General features: G+C 36.6%; 1 protein-coding gene across 2 annotated transcripts in view; it reads left to right on the forward strand.

Moving 5' to 3' along the window:
* The window catches only part of LOC127944919 (signal peptide, CUB and EGF-like domain-containing protein 3), a 93,951-nt gene that overhangs the window by 58,389 nt on the left and 17,893 nt on the right, over positions 1-17,669 (forward strand). Inside the window, exons 7-9 of one of the 2 annotated variants that reach the window (XM_052541337.1) lie at positions 988-1,038; positions 4,859-4,975; positions 14,313-14,435. In XM_052541337.1, coding sequence (XP_052397297.1) covers positions 988-1,038; positions 4,859-4,975; positions 14,313-14,435 — 291 coding nt within the window. The remainder of the gene's footprint in view (positions 1-987; positions 1,039-4,858; positions 4,976-14,312; positions 14,436-17,669) is intronic. The other variant, XM_052541338.1, reaches the window with a different exon arrangement.

Below are 17,669 nucleotides of genomic sequence, written 5' to 3' on the forward strand. Positions count from 1 at the left end.
TGCACACAATCCCCAGGCATCATATTGTTTAAAACCATTTCTTTCATAAGCAGTTCAGTGTTGCATCTTTCAGGTCTGGCAAGCTTTGTTACTTAGTAATTATTTTCAAACTGAGAAGTCACAGTGCAGGTAAGTGATTGAAAGACGTCAATGAACTGCAGTGGGAATCATTGCCGCAGTTTATCTCTGCATGAGACGAATTCACGCCTTCTTACTCATTTCAAATGTTCACCCTGAAGGTTGTAGTCAAACTCACTCACACTAACAGGTCTGCATCTATCTGCTCTGTGTTCAGAGTGTTGTCTAGTCGATGCATGAGAAGACTAACACTTTCCTTGTTGCTCTCTGTACGAAAGTTTAAAACTATGTTAAACACCATGTTGGACTCATGCTCATTGGACCATGCTCAGGCTCAACTAATTCAACCGTTTAAGGGGCTCTAAACCAGCTTAAACCAGCTTCAATTAGTACACAACCTTGGGTTGGTTTAAAGAGAGAGTTCACCAAAAAATGAAAATTCTGCCATCATTTACTCACCCTCATGTCATTCCATTGCTTTCTTATGTTGAACATAAAAGAAGATATGTTGACGATTGCTGGTCATCAAACAGTTGGTGGTTGCCATTGACTTCCATAGTAGGAAAAAAAGTACTGTTCAAGTCAATGGCGACCACCAACTGTTTGATGACCAGCAATCTTCAAAATATCATAAAAACATAAGAAAACAACTCATACAGGTTTGGAATGACATGAGGGTGAGTAAATTATGACAGAATTTTCATTTTTGGTAGAATCATCCCTTTAAGCTGGCCTTTTGATAGGTACTTTATGAACTAAATAGCTCTTGCAGCCTCATAAAAGGGTCAATTTGAGTACTAGGGCAACTAAAAACACAAATTTGACTGGCCAGGGTGTTTTATAAAGTTTATAAAGTAAATCTTTGTAGACTAAGCAGTGTTTTTGCAATGTGTGTGTGTGTGTATGCAGAGGAAAGAAGTACTCCACATCAGCCACTGCAGCCAGAGCTGTTACCCAATGGTAAATATGACCATTTCTCTAGCTTGATTCCTGTTGGCTACTTCTTTCAATAGTGGGCGTGGTTATGCTGGAACTCTTACTAACCATTATTGCACCAATTCTTGGCTAATTTCTCCATTCTGACAAGCCATGAGACCACCACAATGCGGTTTACCTACATTAAAATGGTTTTCCCCATGGTAAATATGTCAGTTTCTCTAGCTTGATTCCTGTTGGCTACGTCCTTCAGTACTAGTCGTGGTTATGCTAGAATGCTTACTAACCTTTATCGCAGCAATTTTAACATTTGCACCAATTCTTGGCCAATTTCTCCATTCTGGCAAGTCAGGAGATCATCACAAAGCATTAATATGGTTTACCCAACGGTAAAGAAGTCAGTTTCTCTAGCTTGCTTTAAATTGGCTACTTCTTAAAGTAGTGGACGTTGTTATTCTGGAATTCTTAATAACCTTTATTGCACCGATTTCAACAATTGCACCAATTCTTGACTATTTGCCACATTCTGGCAAGACAGGAGATCACCACAATGCAATTTTCCCCCATTATAATGGTTTTCCTCTCGAATTTTCTGATTGAAACCTTGCATGCAACATCTTGATTTGAGAACTGCCCATTCTCTAATTAGATATTATGTCTAATAAAAGGTTTAACAATGAATTTGCTGCAGTCTCCCATGACTCTTTTTGTGATGAAGGGTTAAATGGGTCCAATTTGGCCCAAAGACTTTGACCTGGGATAAATTCTTGTAATGGAATTCAATTGAACTTGCTATAACACATCACCATACTTAGTTTTACAAACTGTTTCACGCATGACTTGAAATTGTGCAAGCGTTTTGTTTTGGGTGCACACATTTGATTCCACAGGGCTCTGGGATTATTAAAGAAATTGATTGGTTCTGACAATAAATCTGCATGCAGCCTATCTGTGAAACGCACTTGTCTTGGGATTTTGTTAATGCGGCCTGAAATAAGTGCTCTGCAAATACACCAAATCTCAAAGACAACCTTTGTCCCAGTACCAAAGACGTGTCTGACGTTGTTTCTCTTTCTGTCAGCTCATGCTATTTTCACGCTTTGGAAAGCATTGGTGTTTTTGAAAAATTTGCTTGTTTGCATGACAACCTTTTCACATCAGAGTGGATTTAATGGGGACCGATGTGTTTGGTTGAGGTTGAGAGAGACCTGTGCCAACAGCTGTCATATTTACCAAATAGCTCTACCTCTGGCAGCATGTTCCCGACTTGTTCCAACCCTTTCAGAAACTAACTGTGCCAACATTTACAATTCTGAGCAATTCTAGCTGAATGTTGGTGGAATGGTTTTGCTTAAGTAAGGTGAAACATCCAATTACAGTGATGGCGGTGCAAACATGCCAACCGAGTCTAAGGTTTACATGTATTACAGCACAAAAAACACATGCAAATCAGATGGAGATTTTCTTTTTCTGTTAAAGTTTCAGTCGGAATTGCAGGAAGAAGGGCAGGTGTGATTATGCGATCTCTTGGGAAGCCATTAGATGACCTAATTGCACTTAATTTAAAGCAGTCTAGAATTTTGCCTCGGTAGAAAATCTTTCTCCCTGAATTTTCCTTGGAGGTGGTTTTACATTAGCAACTGGCCTGCTGGATACTTGTTAATGAGTGGTTTTTCTCACTCAACACTTAACTTCTCTCAAAGAGTGTCGTATAGAGACAGTATATGGAGATTATGGTTGTATTAATTGTTGGGATGCGACCAAAAACTAGTCGTTCATTTAAGTGTTTCTGACACAAGTGAAAATGTGTTTGAATGGGTCTCAGCATGCACATGTGCCTCAAAGAACATCCGCTGTTTTGTCTGTGTTGCCCGATTACTGTGTTAGATGCTTGATGTTTGAAGTCTGCAGAGAAGGTCTTAACGTTGCTTATTTGTAGCCCTGATATCTTTGGCAGCGGACATCATTCTGAAGCTACTCTTTAGCTGGAATGATAATTGTATCTCAATAAGGTCCACTTGGGTGCTCTTATTTTGTTAAGATCATTAAAATGGTGCTCGTCCTTGAAAAATATGCTGTTGTAATGTTGTAGTTGGCCGGATATCTTTGCCATTATTTGCTAATCCCCTTCTGTGTGGTGTGTATATAGTGTTTGGTTAAATTATTATTATTTTATATATTTTTCATATTTTATTTTTAAGAGTATTAAAATGTAAGGTCATTAAGTGTCTGTAATTATGGTTAAACTGGTTACAGTGATTTGAGATATTCTGCACAGCTTTGTCCAAATATATATATATTTTTTGTATGCATGTTAAATAACATTATATATATATATATATATATATATATATATATATATATATATATATATATATATATATATATATATATATATATATATATATATATATAGTGACTATATTTTTTAGAACACTGAAATGTTATTATGAGCTTTTTATGTTAAAACTGATTGCAGGGATTTACTGCAGAAGATATTCTGTAGAACTTTGTCCAGTAAATATTTATATTATAATACATATCCTGTCTTTTTATTGTTTGATTGATTGTTAAATTATTATTTCTTTATATATTTCATTTTATTTTAATTTCAGAGTTTTAAAATGTAAGGACATAATATGCATGCAATTATAAGCTGTTTTAATGTTAATGAATAATTTTATGGTAAAAATTATATTTTTATATATATTTTTACTTTATTTTTTTGGAACATTAAAGAGTCAGGTCATAAAGTGCATTAAATGAGCCGTTTTAATACTAATGAATCATGTCATGGGTGAACTGGGTAGAGTGATTTGCTATATCAGAGGATCATCTGAATGTTCAGGTCTGATGGTTAACTGCTCACTACACGGATCATTAGCGTTTAGTGGAAAGAGCGCTTCGGTAAGCTCACAGCTGTCTCCCAGTCAATCAGACACCACTTATCATCTCCTCTATCAAAAGATCATATTTATATCCACTCATACATCTGAATCAAATCTCTTCAGATGACAGAATTTACCCACACAAAGGCGAGTGTTTTGTGTTCCGGCTCTCACAGATGTCAAGCGTTATAATCAGAGACTGATACAGCTGGTGAATCTCGAAGTGTTTCAGAGCGTGTTGTGACACAGACACTCGCTCTCTCTGTCTCTTTTAGAAAGTTGTTCTTCTGAATGCCAGCAGAGCTTTGTGGTAAACCCTTATTCATGACAGCTATTGTGCTAGATTATTTATTTATTTGCATCACTATACGATAGATTAAAATAGTATTTTAGTTGTTCACGTATTATTATTTGTATTGCCATACCTCAAACCCTTCTAAATGAATAATTATTATAATTATATTATAATAATAATAATATTATTGTCTTTCTTTCTTATTTATTTATTTATTTATTTTCCCAAATCCTGAAAATAACAAGTTTGTATTGTTGTTTTTATTGCCTACCCCAAACCCTGAAAGTTAAGTTAAATCAATTATTATTATTATTATTATTTTTTTTTTTTTTTTTAATAATCAAGTAAATGGTTAACATGTAGTAAGTGACTGGAGAAAAAAAAAATGATTTAGCTGAACTGAACTCTAACCGTCCCATTAGACGAGGTGTATCAGAGAGTATGAGGTGTTCGACAGGTGTTTGCTGCTCTCTTGCATGTGCTGCGTTCATGACTAAACTAATCAAAGCTGTTCAGACTGTGCAAGACATCCGGGATGTTCATGAGGTTTGATATGCACATATATGTCCAGATGATCCTGTCCTGACTGCTGTGTGTGTGTGTGTGTGTCTGTGTGTGTGTGTGTCTGTGTGTGTGTGTGTGTGTGTGTGTGTGTTTTCAGAGACGTGTGCAGTTAATAACGGAGGCTGTGACAGCACCTGTCATGACGCCGTGTCTGGAGTTCGCTGCAGCTGTCCGGTGGGATTCTCTCTTCAGACGGACCGCAAGACCTGCAAAGGTACCATCACACAGAGATCATCCTCTCATCTCACAGACTAATCCAATCTAGCAAAACTAATTAGGAGAAACAGGCATTCTACGGCTCTAGTTAAAGGAGAAAATGATAGGATGGATTGATGGACGGATGGACGGATAGACGGAATGATGGATGGATGGCTGGATGGATGGATGGATGGCTGGATTGATGGATTGATGGACAGAATGATGGATGGATGGATGGGTGGATGGAAGGATGGCTGGATGGATGGATGGAAAGAATGATGGATGGATGGATGGATGGATGGATGTACAGAATGATGGATGGACAGACGGATGGATGGATGGACGGACAGAATGATGGATGGATGGAAGGATGGCTGGATGGATGTACAGAATGATGGATGGATGGATGGCTGGCTGGATGGATGGATGGATGGATGGATGGCTGGACGGATGGATGGATGGTTGGATGGATGGACAGAAGGATGGATGGATGGATGGATGGATGGCTGGATGGATGTACAGAATGATGAATGGATGGATGGATGTACAGAATGTTGGATGGATGGATGGATGGATGGATGGATGGATGGATGGACGGATGGATGGGTGGTTGGATGAATGGCTGGATGGATGGACAGAATGATGGATGGATGGATGGACAGAATGATGGATGGATGGATGGATGGCTGGATGGATGGATGTACAGAATGATGGATGGATGGATGGCTGGATGGATGTACAGAATGATGGATGGATCGATGTACAGAATGATGGATGGATGGATGGATGTACAGAATGTTGGATGGATGGATGGATGGATGGATGGATGGATGGATGGACGGATGGATGGATGGATGGATGGGTGGTTGGATGGATGGATGGATGGATGGACAGAATGATGGATTGATGAATGGCTGGATGGATGTACAGAATGATGAATGGATGGATGGACAGAATGATGGATGGATGGATGGATGGATGGATGGCTGGATGGATGGATGTACAGAATGATGGATGGATGGATGGCTGGATGGATGTACAGAATGATGGATGGATGGACGGAATGATGGATGGATGGATGGATGGATGAAATTATGATGGATGGATGATTGGATAGAACAATGGATGGATAGATGGATGTATGATTGAATTAGATTGATAGAATGATGTATGGACAGAATGATGCATTGAATGGATTAAGGGATGGATGAATGAATGGATGAATGGACAGAATGATGGATGGATGGATGGATAGATGGATGGTTGGATGAACAAAATGATAGATAGATATTTATTTATTTATATATATTTTAATTTAATTGATTAATTATTATTATTATTTGGAGGGTTTAATTTTGTAATCATGTGTTTGTTTGTTTTTGTCTTTTGGGCTTTTGCAGATATTTATTCTTACTTCTTAAATTGTGTTTTTTTTTTATATATTTTATTAGGTTCCTCAATTAATGTTCAGAATTTATGTTCTTTTTTTTCTATAAATGGTACTGAAATTTCTTTAAACGTTGCTCTTGTTCTTGATGTTGTAGGCCAGAAAAATGTCATAAAAAGTGTGTTTAAATCAAGACTACTTTTGAAGAAAATAAAGAAGCATGAAAAATAGACGAGGCAACACAAAAGGGTTTATTGAAGAATAATAGTGTTTCTGAAAGGGTGAAGAGCAACTGGAAGTGCAGACTCTTTGGGTTCGTGTGGCCAAGACTGCGTCGCCTCTAGCGCTCATAACGTTACGCTAACAAGAGCGATAAAAGAACATTGAGTTTTATTAGTTCTGCTGTAAAAGAAACAAAGAAAAACATCCCCAGACAGCACTGGCACGAGAAGGCACAGAGCCTCCTTCCTAACGCCGTTATTTTCTCCAGATGATGCAGTCTTGCTGTGAGATGAACGCCTCATTTGCTCAGATGATTCAGTCGTAATCAGAAACATCCCATGGAGAGCAGAACAAGCTGATGATATATTGATTCCCGATTCCAGAGGAGACGCTGATCCTGAAAGACTTCCTCCTGTCGGAGACTACACAAACGCTTATTCTCTCCTCATTTCTTATCTGCTTGCCTCATTTTCTCACTTCTCTTCTTTGATTTCTGTAGACCAGACTTTAGAGATCAGAGCTGGCAATGCCAAGGTCATGGGTTCAGTTCCCAGGGAATGCAAAAACCGATGTAAACCCAATGCAGTAGAATTTGCTTTGGCTAAAAAACTTCTGCAAGATGTGTATTGTGTAGCTGTGCATCAATCTTTGATGTAAATGTCTATAAAATGCAAATGTTTTATATTTTAGAAGATTGGTTGAGAAAACCATAAATGCTTAATATTTAGACACAAATATGTCGCTACAGAAAGTAAAATGAATTTCTCTGGTGGATTTTATGTTGGCTGAAAGGGTACTCTCTTGTAGGATTAAAGCCTAAAAAATGATTATGTTTAATGAAGTCTGCGGTCGTGGCCAATTCTTAGGTCAAATGAATTAGGACTCAAATGTGTTTTAATTTTCTAATGACATGAAATTAATTTAAATAGTTTAATTGCTTTTTTTATTATTATGTGATTATGTGACTGTTATACAGTACAGACAAAAGTTTGGAAACATTACTATTTTTAATGCTTTTGAAAGAAGTTTCTTCTGCTCATCAAGCCTGCATTTATTTGATCAAAAATACAGAAAAAAATTTAATATTGTGATATATTATTACAATTTAAAATAATTGTTTTTACATTTATTATACTTTAAATTATCTTTTATTTCTGTGATTCAAAGCTGAATTTTTAGGATCATCATCACATGATCCTTTAGACATCATTCTAACATGATGATTCATTATCAAAGTTGGAAACAGTTCTGCTGCTTAATATTTTTTTCAGAATATGTGATACTTTTTTAGGATATTTTCATGAATAAAAAGTAAAAAAAAAAGAAGCTATTTTTTTTAAATATAAATATTTTGTAATAACAATATACACTACTGGTCAGTGATTTGGGGTCAGTAATTTTTTTTCTTTCTTTAAAAAAAATAATAAAATCAATAATTTTATTCAGCAAGGATGTGTTAAATTGATAGATAGTGATAGTAAAGAAAATATATTATTATGTGTTACATGTGACACTGAAGGCTGGAGTAATGATGCTGAAAATTCAGCTTTGCATCACAGGAATAAATTATTTTCTAATATAAAAGTATATTCAAATAGAAAACTATTATTTTAAGTTGTAATAATATTTCACAATATTACTGTTTTTTTTCTGTATTTTTGATCAAATAAATGCAGGCTTGATGAGCAGAAGAAACTTCTTTCAAAAACATTAAAAATAGTAATGTTTCCAAACTTTTGGTCTGTTTTGTAAATTATTTCTATAAATAATATATATATTGAAAGTTCTTTTAGAAATTAAAAATGCTTTGGTTTCATAAGTTTCTCATTATTGCATACATTTCTATAAAAAAAAACTTGTATTTTCTTTTTGCAAAATCTTTTGCATTTATTCATTGTTTTTACACTGTAAACTGAAAGGGTCTTTCTTTTCTAAAACATTTCTGTATGAAAAAAAATATATTTTCTATTTTTATTTTCGGCTTCAAACAGTAAGCTGATAGTTTAAGCCCTGGCAAACCTGTCATATTTACTGTCGGTCACCCCTTGTACCTTTGAGTATTTCACATGACACACGTGTCCTCCGCTGCTGGTTTGAATCACGGTGAACTGAAGGGAACAGCACTGATCCAATCTCTCTCTCTCTCTCTCTCTCTCTCTCTCTCTCTCTCTCTCTGCATTGCATTCTGGGAGTGAATGAGCGTGGCGAGGGAGCGTGCTTGGTGGCTCTCGTGTTTGAGTTGCTTTTTTCTTTTTCTTCTTTTTTTTTCTTTCCTTTTCTTTATTTTTATTTTTTGTTTTGTGTGTGTGTCTATTTTTTTGAGATTTTTCTTTTTTGTTTTGTTTTTTGTAGGGGGTGGTTTGGGGCGTGGGGGAGCATGGCGGATGCAGGTGTGCGGGTTTTGAGCTCACTCACGCGTCGTCACGGTGTAAAGGTGGCGTCTGCTGTGAGCGTGGAGAGCTGTTGTTTAGCTGTGGGTGAAGTTGTGGGAAATAAGAACATATTGTCTGCCTCAAGGATGAATAGTGCTATCGTTATCTTTTTAAGTACAGTAGAAAAAGCTAATGAGTTAGTTCAGAGAGGAATTGTAATTGATGGCGTTCTTACCCCTGTTTTACCACTTTCATTATCGTCAAAAAGAGTCACTCTCTCGAACGTACCGCCATTTATTAGTGATGAGGTATTAACACAAGTTTTGTCTCGCCATGGAAAAGTGGTCTCTTCGTTTAAAAAAATTCCAATTGGTGGCATTTCTCCTCTACTGAAACATGTTGTGTCGTTCAGACGCTCAGTTTACATGATTGTGAACAATGACGCTGACCTAGACCTTGCGCTGAATTTCCGAGTGGATGATTTTGACTATGTGGTGTTTATAACCACCGACAGGATTAAATGTTACGGCTGCGGCATGGCCGGCCATCTGGCCTGAGCCTGTCCCAACAAACAAGGAACAGCTAGCGTGGAAGGCGCAGCTAACGGCAGTGAGCCGCCAGCCGATGAAGCAGCCGCGGTGGAAGCAGCGGTGGCACAGGTGAGCGACCGTGTTGGCGCTCGTGGTGCTGGGACTGCGGAGAACACAGTGGTTTCAGTGCAGGAGGAAATCCAAAGTTCAAAAGAAGTTGAAAACGAGGGAGACCAAGGTGAGTCAAGCGATAAAAGAGTTGTTGAAACTGATATGGGGGATGTTCGGGAGGTTGATGGTGGGCCTAATGAAACTGGTATGGAACAAACAGTGTTTAAGGTGCCATTGAAAAGGAAGAAGTCAGACAAGTTTTGTGATTTTCGGCATTTGAAGAAATTGGATGTTGAAGGTGCCTCTGATCATGTCGACTCAGAGAGTGATAGTGAGTCATCTGACTCGAGTGTTATTCTGTCACAAAGTGAGTTTTCCAGCCGCGATTATGATGTAGATGACATAAAAATGTTCCTTAAGTCAACGAAAAATAAGAGAGGAGTTTTAGTTAATGAGTATTTCCCAGATGTAGGACAGTTTGTGGAAAAAACTAAATGTTTTATGGCTGAAGGGCGTTTTTCAAATAAAGAAGTGTATCGGTTAAAGAAAATAGTGAGGAAACTCAACGTGGATTTGAATGATGGCAGTGAAAAAGTTTAATGCAATGAATATGATTCAAAGCTGTCTGTCTTTTTGCTTTTTATTTTTGAGCATGACTGAAGTGTGTATTGCATCCTTAAATGTGAATGGTGCAAGAAATAGCAAAAAAAGAACTGAATTGTTTGAAGTTATTAAGCAAAAACAAATTGATGTTGCTTTTATTCAAGAGACACACAGTGATATTAAAAATGCGGCAGACTGGATGCAGGAATGGGATGGGTTTTCTGTTCTGAGTCACAACACCACACTTAGTGGTGGTGTAGGAATTTTATTTTCAAAAAGTTTTTGTCCAGTTTCATATCAAGTTGATGAGATTGTGAAAGGAAGACTCTTAAAAATAAGAGCAATTTTTGAAAAATACGTTTTAATTTTTATCTGTGTTTATGCTCCTACATCACCAATGCAAAGATTGTTGTTCCTAGGTACATTAGGTTCCATGTTACAAAACTGTAATACTGAAGAGTATCTGTTTTTAGGTGGTGACTTTAACTGCACAGAGAGTCATATTGACAGGAATCATATTGAGCCTCACATGGCTTCTCGTGAATGTCTTATTAAGTTTATAAACATGAATGATCTGTGTGATATTTGGAGGCATTTTCATGATGGTCAGAGACAGTATACATGGGCTCATGCTCGTGATAGTTTTCTGTCTCTTGCAAGATTAGATCGTTTTTATAGTTTTAAACATCATTTGGGTATTTTTAAAAACTGTGTTATTTGTCCAGTAAGTTTTTCTGACCACCATATGGTTGTGTGCTCCTTCTTTCTAAATCAGATTAAGTCTCGGAGTGCCTATTGGCATTTTAATACAAATCTTTTGTATAATAAGGAATTTAAGGAGGTCTTTAAGGTATTTTGGGAAGATTTTAAAAAGGAAAAAGGTTCGTTTCAAGATTTAAAGCAGTGGTGGGATTTTGGAAAAGTACAAATAAGACAGTTTTGTCAACAGTACACTTGCAATGTCACCAAAGAGTTAGATAATTCTATGAAAGCCTTGGAGACAGAGATAATTAAATTGCAGAACTTAGCTGATGCATCGAGTAATCAAAATTATACAGAGATGATTTCGAATAGAAAAACACATTTAGCAGACCTGCTGGGGTTGAAAACACAAGGAGCTCTGATTCGTTCTCGTTTTTTAAGTCTTGAACAGATGGATGCACCATCTAAATATTTTTTTAGTCTTGAAAAAAAAAACGGGCAAAAACGTTTTTTGCATGCTTTACGCTCTGAGACAGGAAATATTTTAACTAGTCATGCAGGAATACGTGAAAGAGCTTGTAATTTTTATGAAAATTTGTATAAGAATGAGTTGGGAGCAGGGTGGGATTCTGAGAGTCCATTTTTTGTAGGTCTGAGTCAAGTGTCAGAGGGGGGCAATGCAGATCTCTCAGGTGCTTTAAACATGGGGGAATTGTTTAGTGCCCTGAATAGTATGGATTCTGGAAAAGTGCCAGGAATTGATGGACTTCCAGTTGAATTTTATAAATTTTTTTGGACCGAAATAGGGGAGGATCTATTGTTTGTGCTTAATGATAGTTTGGCCTCAGGCAGGTTGCCTGTGAGTAGCAGTAGAGCTGTCATTACACTCCTCCCTAAAAAAGGGGATCTTTTAGAAATCAAAAACTGGCGTCCTGTTTCGCTTTTATGCTCCGATTATAAATTGCTTTCTAAGGTTTTAGCTAATAGGTTAAGGAAGGTAATAGATCAGGTGGTGCATTCAGATCAGACTTATTGTGTTCCGGGTAGGTCTATTTTTGATAATATTACCCTTATGCGGGATATTTTTGATGTCTCCAAGTTGCTCGGTTTTAATATTGGACTTGTTTCACTGGATCAAGAAAAGGCTTTTGATAGGATTGAACATCCTTATTTGTGGAGAACCTTAGAAGCTTTTGGAATTTGTCAGGATTTTATTGATAAAGTGAAAGTACTTTATGGTGATGTTGAAAGTGTACTAAAATAAACGGTGGCTTATGCACTCCCTTCAAGGTTTGTAGGGGTTTAAGACAAGGTTGCTCATTGTCTGGAATGTTATATTCACTTGCTATAGAACCCTTGTTGCAACAACGAAGAGAAAAAGTTTGTGGTTTGAATTTACCTGTTTGTAAAAACAATATAATTTTATCTGCTTATGCTGATGATGTGGTGGTTTTAATTGATGGCCAAAATGATATACATGTGTTAATGGAAGTTTTAGAGGATTTTAAAGCTTTATCATCAGCAAAAATTAATTGGAATAAGAGTGAGGCGATTTTAATTGGAAACTGGTCAAAAGGGAAACCAAAATTGCCTGATGGCCTGAATTGGGGAACAGGTGGTTTTAAGTATTTGGGAGTGTACTTGGGAGATGAAACATTCCTTCAGAAAAATTGGGAAGGGGTTATTGATAAGTTAAAAGGAAAGCTTGAAAAATGGAAATGGCTAAAACCAAAGATGTCATATAAAGGGAGAGTATTAATTTTGAATAATTTAGTAGCCTCCAGTCTTTGGCATAGGCTGGCTTGTCTGGATCCTCCTTCACAATTTTTAGTTGAAATTCAGGGCATCATGGTAAATTTTTTCTGGGACAACTTGCATTGGGTGCAACAGGGTGTGTTGTTTTTACCTAAGGAGGAAGGTGGCCATGGTTTGGTACAATTGAAAAGTAGATTAGCAGCGTTTCGTTTGCAATTCTTACAAAGATTTTTGTATGGCTCAATAGAAAATGGATGGCGGGCTGTTGCATGCTCCATCTTACACAGTGTTATAGGGGTGGGCCTGGATAAATCCTTGTTTTTAATGGATCCTCTCAAATTGAATGTGAGCAAATTGCCAGTGTTTTATGGAAATCTGTTTAAAGTTTGGAACCTTTTCAATTTAAGGAGGAATGAGATGACACCTTCTATCCACTGGCTTTTGGAAGAGCCTTTAATAAATGGAGCTCGTTTTGATTTAACGAAGGACAATTCATCCTTTCATGGACTAAATGCGCTATTGTTGGATTCACAAATTTTTACTTTGGGACTTTTGATTCACATTGCCGGGGTGGACTTTAAAAATACAGAAGAAGTGGCTTCCTGCTTAAAGATCAAGTCTATGCGGACTGTTGAACGGATGCTAATGAGTTGGAAGTCACTGGTCAATGATGAAGAAAAAAGACTGTTATTGGACACTAATGGAATAATAAATGCTCCCATTTTACAAGAATGTTTCCCTCTTTTTAAGTTGTTTCCCAAATTAGAGGGTTGTAAGGGACCTTTTCTGGATGGTGGAAATTGTTTGTGTTTGGACTTTTTGACAGCAACTGGTAAGGCTTTTTATAAGATATGTGTTAAAGTTTTCAATAAAAAGGTTTTGAATGGAAAAGTTGACACACCTTGGCGCAAAATATTGGGTATAGAAGAGAGTGTGAAACCTGAATGGAGGTCACTGTATAAGCCACCGTTACCCAAAAGGTCAGGGGATATGCAGTGGAGACTTCTTCATGGCGCCATTGCAGTAAATGCTTTTATTTCTGTTATTAATCATGAAGTTTTGTCTGATTGTCCTTTTTGTTCAAAAAGAGAAACCGTGTTTCATGCTTTCATGGAATGTAACAGATTGAAACCGTTATTTTTATGTTTGGAAAAAATTTTCATTTCTTTTAATGAATTGTTTTTCATGAAAATTTTTGTTTTTGGTTTTAAATTTGTTAGAGGTAACAAGTTTACATGTCAGCTTTTGAATTTTGTTTTAGGGCAGGCTAAATTAGCTATTTATATGAGCAGGAAAAACAAGGTGGAGAGATTGTCTGGTGACAATGTGGTGGTTTTGTTTTTAAATTTGGTGAAATCAAGAGTGTTGGTTGATTTTTGTTTTTATAAGTCTACGAATGATTTAGACACTTTTGAGAGGAAATGGTGTGGTAAAGGAGCTTTGTGCTTAGTTATTGAAGAAGAGTTGTCTTTTACATCTTTGATGTAATTTATTTCAATGCTTTTATTTTTTGGTGACATGATGTAACAGTTAGAAGTGTTGTAGCAAGTGTACTAAAAAATGTGATTTATTTGTAATAAAAGGTGTTTCAAAATTCAATTCTCTCTCTCTCTCTCTCTCTCACTCTCTCTCTCTCTCTCTCTCTCTCTCTCTCTCTCTCTCTCGTTACAGACATTGATGAGTGCCGCATGAACAACGGCGGCTGTGATCATGTGTGCAGAAACACAGTTGGCAGCTTCGAATGCAGCTGCAAGAAAGGATACAAACTTCTGACCAACGAGAGGACATGCCAAGGTACACTAACCAATGAAAATTTCATGCATTTATGTGCATCGGCCAATTAGGTGTAAAGAGTATTTTATTTTTTGAAGGAAGTTTAGAAAATGAGACAAAATTGCATTTGAGGTTTGCTGGACTGTTTCTCTGCTGCTGGATACTGTGAGTGTTTGTGACCCATCCGGGTTTATCCTCTTAGTTTGGTTTAGAAGAGGTTGGTGTTAATACAGGAGGAATCTAGGGGAGGAATACGTCAGGATGGTTTTGAATTGCTTGAATCACTTTAAAAAGGAATTGGGTACCATTAAGGGACACATGTGCCATTATTCATGAACATTCCCGAAGGTTTCACAATTGTAAATCAAGAAATTACATTTGTGCACTATAGCATGTATGTTGAATCCAAACAGATTAAGTCATTTTAAAACAGAATCTCACAAACAGCGTGAGTGCTACTGCGTCTTCTCCCAATCTCTCAAAATGCACAAATGGCCTCACATCTATAATGTTCCTGTTGAGTTTGCTCTGCAAGCGAGCTGCACTCTGCATTACAGGACTAGCGCGCGTTTCAGACATTTTGACAGAATTGTCACTGCACGTCATTTTAAGTCATGCCATTTTAAACATTCAAGCTGTTTTAACCCATGAAGTACTCGTGCACTCTCTGAGAGATGGTCTTCAATGTGCATTCACAGCCGCCTCTCAAAAAGCTTGTGACTCTTGAGTCTCATTATTACATATGTTACCCTGGACCACGTCTTAAGTGTCAGTTTTTCGAAATTGAGATGTATACATCATCTGAAAGCTGAATAAATAAGCTTTCCATTGAAGTATGATTTGTTATGAAAGGACACTTGGCTGGGATGCAACTATTTGTAAATCTGGAATCTGAGGGTGCAAATAAATCTAAATATTGAGAAAATCGCCTTTAAAGTTGTCCAAATTAAGTTCTTATCAATGCATATTACTAATCAAAAAATAAGTTTTGATATATTTATGCTAGGGCATTTACATAATATCTTCATGGAGCATGATCTTTACTTAATATCCTAATGATTTTTATCATAAAAGAAAAATCTATCATTTTCACCCACACAATGTTTTTTTTTTTTTGGCAAAAAATATACCCCAGCGACTTAAGACTGGTTTTGTGCTCCAGGGTCACATATATGATTAAAATAATTGCCTTAATGTCCGGCTATTTCAGTTTATTTATCCATGGCACATGCATTTTTATAAGTGAAGTTAAAAGTGAATCAAGTGTTCTTTAGCATTGCTGGTGCTATGTCATGAAGCCTACCCCCACTTTATTTTATAACTTAATATAATTATTTTATGTATATTTTATATATAATTAAAAACTATTTTATTAAATATATTGTGTGTTTATATGTGTGTGTGTGTGTGTGTAACGGAGGACCCGGGAGAGAGGGGTTGTTTATATTTAATATATAAATATGACCAGGGACATGAAGTTTTTTCCCCTCATATGTGCTGAGTGTGGGAACAGTCCGTGCTCAGCACTTTGGCTGCAGCGAGGGCATCTCCTCCTGTCTGCGAAAATGCCATGACCATTGTTGTAAGGAATGTCAAGTGATAAAATAATCCATAACCTTTTTCCCTTGTCTACAGTAGACTCCAGACCTGGAGAAAACCGAAGAGTCTGGCATTTGTTGTTGCTGGTTTATACTGGCAGTTTTCATTACTGTTATTTTTGCTCATACTTAGTTTTAGGTGTTTGTTCAAGTCAGGTACCTTAAAGGGGACATCAGATGCACATTTTCACAAGTTGGTTTGATTTTTTAGGGTCTTCATGAAATGTCTGCAACATACTTTGGTTAAAATTCCTCAGTGGTGGTGTAAAACAACACCCTTTTTACCTTGTTAAAAACAGCTCTGTTCACAGTGACCCACTTCGGTGCATGTCTCTTTAAATGATAATGAGCTCTGCTGACTCCGCCCCTCTCTTCAGTGGAAGAGGAAAGGTGATTTGAAAATAATCATAAGAAATATAAAGTGTGAGACTTCTTTTGGCGGTGCAGCTGGATCATTAACAACGGGTATTGTTACTGAGATACTGAGGGCGGAGATATGCTAATACAGGACAGTCAGTCAGCAGTCATGGGCGGGGCCTTGGCAATATGATGTCATATAGCTCAGAAAAGCTCAGCTATAAAGCAGCTTTACAGAAGGAAATAGTGTTATTACTCTCATCCAGTATATTGTAAATGCTATCTAATGCATAATATTACTGAGTATTAAGTATTTAGTGTGCATGTGACACTTTGTGCATGCAAGAAAATATGAAAAAGATACTTAATTTAAACAAAATTGTAAAAAAAAACAAGTTTATTTTTCTTATGCCATTAGCAGACCTTTTAATAACACTTTGAAGTCTTTCATATGATTCATAAAAGTAGTTTTAATGCATTAATAATGCCTTGTCATGCTCCTTATAATGCATTGTATAATCTCATGATAATTGTAACCACAGTGATAATACATTATAATACTTATCTATTCATTTAGAAAGTATGATGCATTAAAACACGACAAACAAACCTTTGAATGTTATAATGCATTTTAACTAGGGGTTAAAATTGTTTATGAAATGACATAATGCATTAAACATAAAGTCTTTAAGTGTTACAGACATTTTTTCTAAAAGAAAATAAGACTTCTGTCATTTTGCTCTTTATGAAAATCTACTGAATGTTGATTTAAGAATGTTTAGATGTTTTGTAGTAGAAAATGAGATTTTTGCATTTTTGCATAGTGAAAGTTCTCTGTGAATGCCAAAGCATGCATAAAAAACCCTTTTGGTGTGGGAAAATGTACATTTTCAAAATAATCATTCAACCAGCCCTATAAATCAGACTGCATAGTTTGTTACTTATCCTTCATGAGGAAAAGTCATTTCGCTCTCACAATGTCATTTTTTCAAGCTTTGAGATTAAGTAGGACCTTCATGCCCAGGTGTGTAGGGGTGAAAAGTCTGAATATTTCACTTTTTGTTTTGTCAGGGGCCATTTACTTCACTCCTGGGTTTAGGAGTTTTCAGCTTGTAACTCTCCGATCTTGTGCTATTATTTGTCTAAGTAGTCGGACTTACAATTTTCATTGTGCAGATGATAAAACTGATGTAAAAATCCCACAGAATTGCACTGAAGGAAGGACCCATATGTGAAGACAAAGCTATTAGGGATCCAGGACTCTTTAGATTTAGACCTGAAAGGACCACAGAGCACCAAC

This window comes from Carassius gibelio, chromosome A23 (assembly GCF_023724105.1).
Source record: "Carassius gibelio isolate Cgi1373 ecotype wild population from Czech Republic chromosome A23, carGib1.2-hapl.c, whole genome shotgun sequence".
Lineage (NCBI taxonomy): Eukaryota > Metazoa > Chordata > Actinopteri > Cypriniformes > Cyprinidae > Carassius > Carassius gibelio.